Source organism: Hydra vulgaris, chromosome 10 (assembly GCF_038396675.1).
Source record: "Hydra vulgaris chromosome 10, alternate assembly HydraT2T_AEP".
Classification (NCBI taxonomy): Eukaryota; Metazoa; Cnidaria; class Hydrozoa; order Anthoathecata; family Hydridae; genus Hydra; species Hydra vulgaris.
The window spans coordinates 5,109,572-5,120,257 of NC_088929.1; the positions used below are offsets into that span (position 1 = coordinate 5,109,572).

General features: G+C 31.2%; 3 protein-coding genes across 3 annotated transcripts; all 3 read right to left on the reverse strand.

The window, feature by feature from the left end:
* Positions 1 to 1,621: 1,621 nt before the first annotated feature.
* On the reverse strand, positions 1,622 to 2,861 carry LOC136086076 (uncharacterized). Its single transcript, XM_065808344.1, has 3 exons — positions 2,681 to 2,861; positions 2,345 to 2,584; positions 1,622 to 2,286 (listed from the first exon to the last, which is right to left on the reverse strand). Exons 1-3 carry the CDS (start codon positions 2,859 to 2,861, stop codon positions 1,622 to 1,624), a joined length of 1,086 nt encoding a protein of 361 aa, XP_065664416.1.
* A 1,982-nt stretch (positions 2,862 to 4,843) lies between these two features.
* On the reverse strand, positions 4,844 to 5,590 carry LOC136086077 (zinc finger MYM-type protein 1-like). Its single transcript, XM_065808345.1, has one exon. It carries the CDS (start codon positions 5,588 to 5,590, stop codon positions 4,844 to 4,846), a length of 747 nt encoding a protein of 248 aa, XP_065664417.1.
* A 1,074-nt stretch (positions 5,591 to 6,664) lies between these two features.
* Positions 6,665 to 7,156, reverse strand: LOC136086078 (zinc finger MYM-type protein 5-like). The gene has a single exon (XM_065808346.1). It carries the CDS (start codon positions 7,154 to 7,156, stop codon positions 6,665 to 6,667), a length of 492 nt encoding a protein of 163 aa, XP_065664418.1.
* Between the last annotated feature and the right edge of the window lie 3,530 nt (positions 7,157 to 10,686).

The window sequence follows — 10,686 nt, forward strand, 5'->3', positions numbered from 1 at the left end:
TGAATCTTTTGATTAATACAATAGTCCAGATGATTCATTATTAAATGATTTAATATTAGCACCGTTCCACAAAGAAAGAAAAAAGTCTTCTAAACCAGATGAGCAGTATACACTATTCACATCAAATCCAGGAAATAATGTATAATTATTTTCATCATATGGTGTCCAAGGTTGTATAACAGAGTTAGTATTTGCTGGAGAATTGTATGCATCATACATGCGTACTCTAGATTCCCACCAATTTTCAGATACGCCAATAGTATGCATTCTAATATATTTAAGATAAACATCATTACCAGCATTGTCTGTAGTGTCTAATAATATATATTCTTTACCATAAATTGTGTTCATATATCTAAATATTTCTGCGTATAATTTAACAGATGATAATGATTGAGGTACTGATGTAGTTATTGTAATAAAAGGTTGTAACCAATATGTTAGTGAATTACTAGTTTTATTGTATAATTGAATTACTAGACTAGAAGTAAATGGTAAATCTAGTGTAAAGTATCCTCCTAATGCATTAGCCGTATGTACATTACAACCTTGTAAAGAGTTTGCATAAAATGAGTGGTCAAGTGGGTCAAGTGGTGAAAATAAAAAATCACAGGCTAAACCAATATCATTTATTCCAACACTATCTGTAGAAGTAGAATAATCTCCAATGCAAAGTGTATGATCTGCGTATATTCTAAGAAATACGTTACCTGGCACATTATGATTAGGATCTAATCCTTGGAATGCTAACCATAGTTATCTGAGAATACCAGGACCAGAAGGTTGTTGTTGCAAAATTGTTGTTGCACCAGCACCTGTATTTGGTGGAATAGTCTGTTGTTTTACTCCAAGGCACGTTAAATTTGAATTTGGTGTTATTCCTAGTTCATTAAGATTAAGTGTTTTATTATCAACATAATTTTTTGTTGCAGCATCATGTGAGTTAGTAGGTTCTGCTACATTTATTAATTTATTAGAATTCATAATAATATTACTAGCTGCATTATTTTGTCCATCTCTCCTAATGAACAAGTTAGTAGCTTGAGATATTGTTAAACTATCTACAGATATAGTAGTGTCGCGTTTAAATTTATCAACAGGCATTTTTGTTTTTTATATATAAAGAAAATTTTTTTAACTAGATTTAAAAAAAAACTTACCATAGATTATTAATAATATTCTGAAAATCATGTCCTTCATCTAGTTTTTTTTAAATATATAAACACAAGTGTCCACACAATGAGGTATTCCCAAATTGAATTCCATCACTATTATAATAAACAGGACTTTTTAAATAATTAAAAACTTCAACTGGTTGTGGTTGTCCATAAGAGTCAAAACTTAGTTTTTTATCTCCGTCTTTGTACCAGCAAATCCAATGAAATCCCTGCATACGTGAATCTCCTGTATTTATTTGTTCCTGCTGGAACAGCCGTATTAAATGTTGCTTTAATTTGTACATCTATTGTTGATGATTTTAATCCTTCTGATGAACAAAAAGTGGGTATAAATCTTTATAGTCAGAAAGAGTTATATTGGTGTGTGTGATCAATTCATTCATTCCATAAAATTTTACACTAAACACCGCTGCATCTCTATAACCTCTTGAAAATTGCTGATTTTAGAATGACAAATTATAGTCAGCAGCAGGATATCTTTCTTGATTAAGCACAATGTGCATATTTTTCAAGTCGCAATAATCAAATACTGAAGTATTAGCATTTTGGTCTCCATCCTTACTTGTTTGAAATGCAACAATAATGTATCTTGGTTTTTCAGGAGATGTCTTTACGCTCAATCTCCAAGAAAATGTATTAGATAGTGGAACATATATAGTATCACACTGAGGCGCGCGAAAACTTACTGGAAGTGTCACTTTTGATTTGATAGATTTATAAAGATTAATCCTTTCTACATCTGATGGGATCACATGTGGTATAAACAATGATATTTTATTAAGATTAACTTTTCTTAAAGCTGCAGCAGCAAGCTTAAAAATTGCGTCAACATCACTTTTTCTTATAAGAGTTATTGTATGTTTAAACCCATAAATAACTTTGTTGTAATCATCACAGAATCCAAAAATATATCTTAAAGGTATGGAAAATAAAAATGTTTCTTTCGTAGTTGGTTTCTGAATTATGTATGCTTGTCTTAATGCAAACCCTGAGTTATCAGCAAGTACTGCTGTTGTTGCGGTATCTTTATACCATAATTGATTTAATCCTTGCGCTAATTGAAAGTCATTTGGGTATTTAAGCATTCCTAACATTGTAGTTGCTTGACCTGGGTGATGAATAGTTTGATAATTGGTATGATATTTGACAAAATAAATGCATAATACCATTATTTGTAAGCGTCGTTGCATCTGTATTAGCATAAGCTGTTCCATCAGCAAATTTAACAATTTGTCCTTCGAATAAGAGAAAAGCTTCAGGTGGAAGTGTGAACAAATCTTGTTTCTCAACGTTGACTCTTATTTCTCCAGCACTATTTTGATTTGTACGGGCCACTGGCTCATATTCATGGAACTCAAATCTTTCAATTCCATTATCTACAATAGGCATTTCTGTAAAATTTTGTACTTCAGAAGTTATCTTTTTTTTTTATATATTCAATATAAAAAAAAAAATTTTGATTGACAATTCTTAAAAAAACTAATAATTATATAAAAAATTACGAAGACCGCGTCCTTTTTTAACTAGATCTTCTATTTTTATAGCATTTTCATTTGATACTTTTTTTACTGATCTTATTGCAGATCCCATCATTATTTTATTTACATTAGTTGTTACATCATCTCCATTATTTCTTAGATCTTTAGATTCAGATTTCTTTAGATCATTAGATCCATTATTCATTAGATCTTTAGATCCAATCAAATTTGAAATTATTTCTCCAATTTTTTATTTGCCGCAGTGTTTGGTTGTGAAACTATTTTTGAAGATGCTTTATCAATTATTTGTCTTCTTTTTTCAACTGCAGCATTTCTAGCAGCTTCTATCGCTGATGTTGAAAGTTCTTGTCCTGCTGATTTAGCAGTTATTGCAGTTTTTCCTAAATCACTAGCAGCTAACTGCTTCAACATAGCTGATGATACTCTTGATACATTTGACGCTTTTATTCGTTTAAATAAACCTTTTATACTTTCAAATATACCACTTCCTCCAATAGCATGTTTCTTTATATGTCTCTTATTATGAAAAACTAGCATATTTTATGTACTATATATATTTTTTTAATATATTTTTTATGTACTATATATTTTTTTGTATGCACTGATATATAATTTTAAACTATTTTGTATTGCTTTATACTGTAAACTATTTATTACACCTTGTCGTAATAATTCATCACAAATTGCAACAGCTTCATTTCTTGATCCAGTATTACCTGCTTTCCATGCAGCTATACGTAATTCAAGCATTTCAATTTACGCATTAGGGTCTCTAGGAGGAATTAAAGTTTGTATCACCTTTTGATTCACGCTTCCCTTTTTTTGTTTTTGTTTTTGTCTCTCCAAACGGGGGCTATTGTTTCTCTGTATTTTCCACTCCGAGATGACTTTGGTTTGTATGGGTTTTCAGCAGTAATTGCATCTGTTTGTATTATTATATCTCGATATTTTTAAAGGTCATTTTCATTATATATTGCCTTATTAGGATTAAACTTTGTTATCAACTCCCAAAGACCAGGAGTACCATAATATGTTTCACCATCAATAATTATATCATCATCATTAATATGTATTGGCTGTTTTACAATATATAATACATCATCTTTAGAATGTATTGCAAATGTAGTATCTGTAGATTTTTTACTACTAGTATACATTCTTAGATAATCAGTTGCAATTTTCCCGAGCTTCATAGCTTTATTTTCTTCATGAGAAGGCAATAGTTCTTTAGAATCAGATTTCGTTATCTCTCTATTTACTTTCTCAGCCATTATTTCAGGATAAGAATTTGAAAAAAAGAGTGCAAATTTATTAGCTTGGTCTTGCAATTTAGATGAGTTTTTCTTTTATTCCATCTTGACTGACAATTAATGGCTTGTACAATTTTTCTAAGTCTAACTGTAAATTCATTAATTAATTCTTTTGCACTTGCTCTAATTTGTTCAAGCATGACTTTAAATTTTTCAAGTTCACTAATATTATTTTAAATTCACTTTCATTTATAAATTTATAAAGCTTTAGAAATATAGTCATATATTGTATTTAGTTTTGAATCAGCAAGTACTTTAATCTTTTCATACTTTTCTGCTTTTAAATTTAATTTTTTATTAACTTGCCCTCCTATTAATGATAAAACACCTGCTTCTAATGCTACAGTCTCACATGCAATAACTAATGGTGCCGCAATGCCTAATGGTGCCGCAGTGCCTAATGGAACCGCAGTGCCTAATGGTGCCGCAACTATGGTTGCTAAAATACCAATTCCAACAGTTCCAAGTGTCATAGTGCCTGCTAGTCGTGCATTATCAATTGTTGAAATTATTTTTACAGCTCTAGGATTTTTTACTTAACATATTTCACTTTTCTCTCTCACACTCTATTTCTTTTTGAATATCATTAATTGTGTTTAGACGATATATGTCCACTAATAATCTCATTTTCTTCATTAGGTGCATTTGAAAGATTTGGGTATATTTTATTATATTCAGGGCCGTACCAGGCCAACTTTGCGCTTCGGGCAAGCAATTAAAATTGCGCCCATCTCCCAAAAAAATATACAAAAAACACATTATATATATATATTTACATGAAAAAAAATTAATTATTCATCACAAAATTTATCGCATCAAGTTAAAAGAACAATTTGTCACCAATGTTTCACAAACTTCAGTTCAAGTTCACTTTTCTCGCTTTTTTGGAGGCAAAGTCACTAATGACATCATCAAAATCAAGTGCGTTGGCCACTTCATGTTCAATTGAAACTACTGCCAGACAAGACAAACGTTCTTGGCCCATACTTGATCTCAAATAGTTTTTTATGATCTTAAGTTTACTGAAACTTCTTTCACACGTGGCAACTGTAACTGGTAAGGTGAGGAAGATGCGAATAGCAATTGCCGTGTTAGGATAAGCATCAGTCAATAAGTATTTATGAATGAGCTGCAAAATGTCCATCGGGCTAGATTTTTCAAAGTTTTCCATCATGGCAGCAGCTTGATATTTAAAGCTTGCCATTTCTGACTGGAAATCTGAAGAATCTAAATCTGCCTTGTAAATTTTAGACAAATTTTTGGCTTTAGTCTTAAGTTCATCCACTGAACTTTTGGAGAGAGAATGTCCACTGAGGAAGTCAAAATCTGAGGATACTGCAGACATAGCTTCAAACCGCCACTCGATTTGTGTGAGAATGCTGTCAAACACAAGGTTGCACTGGGATCCAAAATCTGTTTCTGGTGACAAACGGCAAAAGTCATCTTCAGCTTCATAAAGAGCCATCTGCTTCACTTTGCGCTTTCTCTTCATAGAAAAGTCTCCTTTAATTCCAATTTGGATAGCTGTTTCTGCAGCAGCTTTGATAATGTTGTCCACCTCAACATCTCTCAGATTCTGAATGGAAGCTTTCAGTCCTTTCATTTTTTTTGCTGCAATGTCAATTGAAATGTTTTTAGACTGAAGCATTTGTTTTCCCGGTCAATTAAAGAAAGAATTTGACACCAAAAATCCAACAAACACAGAAAACTGAAATCAATTTGAACAATGAGCTCTTTTGCACTGCAAACTGAGACAGCATTTGTCTTGGGAGTGTGAATTATGGATTCCAAAACTTGAATAACTTCTTTTATTTGTCTGTGTAGTGGGATGATTGCTTCTTTTTTGGCAGACCATCTTGTATCACTATTTCCCTTTAGTGAGATGGTCAATGTTTTCATCAGTTTTTCCCATCTTAAGGTAGAACTTGAGAAAAAGTTAAAGATGGCTTGAACTTTTCCAAAGAATGTAATCATGAATGGAGAAACTTCAGCAGCATGGACACCAACAAGGTTTAAAGTGTGAGCTGCACATGGAACAAATCTTGCAAACTCATTCAGAGAATGGATGTGAGCTTGGACGCCATTATATTTTTCAGACATATTGGCTCCATTGTCGTAACCTTGGCCCCGACAATCGAAATGCTCAGGCCATCCTTCTCCAGTTTTTCGGTGATTTCAGCTGCAAGGCCCTTTCCAGTTTTTTCGTGAGATTCAATGAAGTCCACAAAGCTTTCCTCAATTGTACAGGTTTCCTCAGTGATGTGGACATACCTGATTATTTGGGTCATCTGCTCTTTGTGGGAGGCATCTGGAGTGCAGTCAAACAAAACAGAGTAGTATTTAGCTTCTCTGACATTTGACAAAATTTCATTCCTGACTTTCTGCCCAAGTAACTCAATCAGCTCAGTTTGAATTCGAGGAAAAAAGTAGGATGTTGTGGTTTTCTTTGCCTTAACGGATGCAACGTGTTCAGCCACTAAAGGATAATAATGGCTTATCAGCTCAATTAAGTTCAGAAAGATGCCATTGTTTTGCTCTCCAATTACTTCTGTTGAACCCCGAAGGGCAAGATTGTTCTTGGCACAGAACAAAATTGCATCAACAATCACTTTCAAGATATCTCTCCACTTTTTCATCACTCCGTTGATAACTCTCTGCAGATCAGAATTCTTTCAGATCATTTTCTTTGCAGATCAAAGGTCTTTCCTTCCTTGAGATTTTTTTCCAGATTTTTCCAATCAGAATAGCATCTTTGGTGTTCATTGCTGTTTTCTTGTTCTGGAATTCTTGGGTTTAGTTTTTTCCAGTCACAAAATCCTTTTGAAATTTCTGAAAAATTGTTGGTTTTTGTCGTTGAAAATAGCAGACAGCAAAAACAAAACAAAGAATATTTTTTGTTGCTGTACAGCAGCCAGTAGCAAACAAATTTTTCACCATTGGGATGAATTTTTTCATACCATTTTGAGCTGAAGTGTCGCATTCTGTTGTCAAAGTCACAAAGTGTGTTTGGGAAAAATTCTCTTCTTTCTTGCTCCGGCCCATGCTGAATCAAAAAGCACCTTGTTTTATCTGTCATTTTAGGCCATGTAGCTGGATCACTGTGTTGAAAGTTTTCTCCTGAGGTTGCTGAAATTTCTGAGATTTCAGGAGGAAATTCACTGTTGCCCATTTCAATTGGTTTGGAAAGCTGAGAATTTCTATCTTCTTGTGCTTCTGAATCATTTGGTCCAAATTCGTCTTGACTTTGGCCAATAAAAATCTCCTCTTCAATTAATTCCAATGGATGATATGAATTGTTGCTGAAATTTCTGAGATTTCAGGAGGAAATTCACTGTTGCCCATTTCAATTGGTTTGGAAAGCTGAGAATTTCTATCTTCTTGTGCTTCTGAATCATTTGGTCCAAATTCGTCTTGACTTTGGCCAATAAAAATCTCCTCTTCAATTAATTCCAATGGATGATATGAATTTAAGTCAGTAATTAAAGATGTAGCAGCAACTTCAGCTGTTGAATCATTATCAACTTCATTGCAAATATCCTCTGAAATAATTTGTTTTTCCACAGAAGAGTTTGTTACCAACCACTTCTTAAAACAATTTCTTAGTTTTGCGTCACTTTCAAGACGGTCTCTTCTTTTCTTCTTAAATTCAGCACCAGATAATTTTTTTGCACGATTCATTGTAAAAAATAATGTTCAGAAAATACAACTTTTTAGTGTTTAAGGGCGCTCTTCTGTTTGGTAAATGAGCTTTTATTTTAAAGTTCGTCAGAAGGCGCAATTTTAATTAATTTTCTTATCAACATAAAAGTGACGCCACGCAAATTAGTTTCATAATGTGAAAATAAATAAATTAATTTGGGGAATTTTGCGCTCTCCCAATTTTGGCGCCTCAGGCCGCGGCCCGGCTGGCCCCGCCCTTGGTACGGCCCTGATTATATTCTTTTTTTTTAAATATTTACAATAAATTAACAAAACATAAACTCCTTTTTTAATCAATACATCAGAATTAGAATTATTAACAACATTTACTACAATATCATCAACAGTCCCTGATATTACAGAATTTTGTAAACTTAACATTTTTAATTTAAGTTCTTGTTTTAGTGACTCAACTAACTCAACACCTTCATTAACTGATACACCAAACTTTAAAAGAATATACTGATGTGATAGAGATTTTATTTTAATGTCATTTTGTGCAAATATTTCATATTTATTCTAATTTATTAATACTGAAGGGTGCTCTAAATCTTTGTGTAGCCTATAATGTACTTTAAGAAGTATTTTTAGAGGCTCATCTGGTCTATATTTATTTATAAATTTATGTAATGGCGGATTATATCTTGACATTTTGTTATACATATAAAAAAATTGTAAGAAATCAGAGAATCATATTCAAGAATGGAATATTAGCAAATGGTGAATTTGGTCTTAATAATAAACCTGATCCTGTCAATGTATATCCATTTCCACTACGTAAGTACAATTCATCACCTACAGAACCTCCCTCACTCTATGGTCTCAAATATAAACCAGATCCTGCAGCTGTCATTTTAACTCCTTTTCCATTCTTTTTTAAGTACACAACACCCCTTCCATCAATTTAATCAACCATAGCTGATCCAGCTGCTGAACCTACTCCTGTTAATAAAACCTGTTGCAAGTGCTGGAGCAACGCTTAATAATAAAAATCTTCCAGCTGTACCAAGTAAAGGAAAAAGTGTACCATTAAATCCTCCCTCTATTTGAGAATTATGTGCTAGTTGTGTTTTACTTAGAGTAATTATTAAACCCGTACCTTTTTTCATAATCTCTTTTAATTCTATTCAATTGTGTATTTGTTACAGCTAATACATGTTCACCATTAAGATCTGAATGTGATAACTTAATACTAGCTCCATAACCATCTTCAATTGCTTTTTTTAAGTTTTTCTAATTGCCCTTGCGAAACATTTATTTTAATATTAATATATTTACTCATTTTTATATACAATATAAAAAATTATTTTACTTTTTTTATATGAAATGTAGTAGTTACTTTTTCTTCTCGTAAACTCAAAAGATTTCCATCTTGATCAAGCAATATATTTTCCCTTTTTGATATTGTTTTTAGTGTTACTGGTAAATAAATTAAGATATACGGCTCTATAGCAATTTTATATCCAGGACCTACAGTTGGGAAAAATGAATATATAACGTTACCAGTTCCTCCATTTATATACGATGATTCTATTATATCACTTGTAATACGTATACTATTAATATTAAACATGTTTACGGTATTAGCTGATATATTGTAGTCTACTGAATATATTCTACTGTCAAAACCAAAAACAGTTCTAATTGAATTTGAAGTTGTAAAATCAGCTTTATAACCAGTTGCAATAGTTAAAGCTGATCTTAATTTAATATTTCCTTCAATTGTAATATTTGCAACTCCTCCGCTTGTATCGGCATTTTCTATCATAATTAACTGAATATATTTATTTATATCATTAATTTCATAACATCCATCTGGAATGTTTATATCCTTCCAAGTTGCTCCATTATCTGCGCTATATCTAAAATTGTTGTTTGAAGAATTGATAAAACTTTCAAAGTTAGGAAAACTGTAATATACCTCAAAACTAACTAGAGCCATTTTATAATCTCTATCTTCTCTAAATGGAATAATAGGAGCAAACTTAGTTTTTAAGATATTGCTTTTCCGCTCACTGATAAATAATATGCTATTTTTGTTTTTTATATATACAAGAAAATATTTTTTTTATAACTTTTTTATATATAAAGATTTTTAATATTCGAAAGTTGGTATATAAAAACAATTTAATCCACTTCTATATTTTCCATAATCTCTTTTAGAAGAAAGATCTATAATAACAAATCCATGAGGCTCTGACCAAGCTTTCTAACAAAAATTTTTAAACTCATCTTTTGAAATATCACTTGAAACATGATCATAATAAATGTGATTTAAATTCTTCGAATCTTGTGGAAATAAACAAATAAAATTTGTATTTTCTCGTATAGTTTGCCTGGGTAACATAAAATAATTTTGCGCAAGATAGAAGCAATCTACATTACAGTGTCTTCCTCTTATATAATATTTTTCACACTTATTTTGCTTTGTTAATAGTAAATCATCAAATATTATCAAATTATTCTTATTAATATCAAGATCTTGAGAATCTGGTACATCTTCAGCTGTTTCAAAAAACTTGCACTCCATATATCTGATACCATATACCATATTTTTTATCAAAAGGTTGTTTTAATTTTATTTTGTCGTTTTAATTTATATTTTGTATTCTGGTTGAAAAAGAGATTTTCCAAAAACTTGTAAATTATTATAGTCTAACCAACCAGGTCTTAAAAGTAAATTCAATAACAAAGTAGTTTTTCCACAACCCGACTTTCCAACAATAATTCCTCTTATACTTTTAGGTAACAACTCTTATTATTATTTCTGTTATTGTTATTTACATTCGATGATAAATCTATAATGTCCATTTTTTTATTTACTTTATATAAAAAAATATACTGTGTTAAATGCAAAAACAAAACAGATACACTATATATTATACTACACTATATACTATAAATTTCTATATATATATATATAAATGTACTGTGTTAAATGCAAAAACAAAACAAATAAACTAAACTTACAAAATGTTGTGAGTAAAAACAAAAGAAATA

Coding starts and splice junctions, on each gene's coding strand:
- LOC136086077 (XM_065808345.1), bottom strand. CDS start 5,590: ATGAAAGGACTGAAAGCTTCCATTCAGAATCTGAGAGATGTTGAGGTG.
- LOC136086076 (XM_065808344.1), bottom strand. CDS start 2,861: ATGAATAATGGATCTAATGATCTAAAGAAATCTGAATCTAAAGATCTA. Junction 2,585..2,680: donor TAAAAAAGGACGCGGTCTTC/GTAATTTTTTAT, acceptor TAACTTCTGAAG/TACAAAATTTTACAGAAATG. Junction 2,287..2,344: donor AACGACGCTTACAAATAATG/GTATTATGCATT, acceptor TTCATCACCCAG/GTCAAGCAACTACAATGTTA.
- LOC136086078 (XM_065808346.1), bottom strand. CDS start 7,156: ATGGGCAACAGTGAATTTCCTCCTGAAATCTCAGAAATTTCAGCAACC.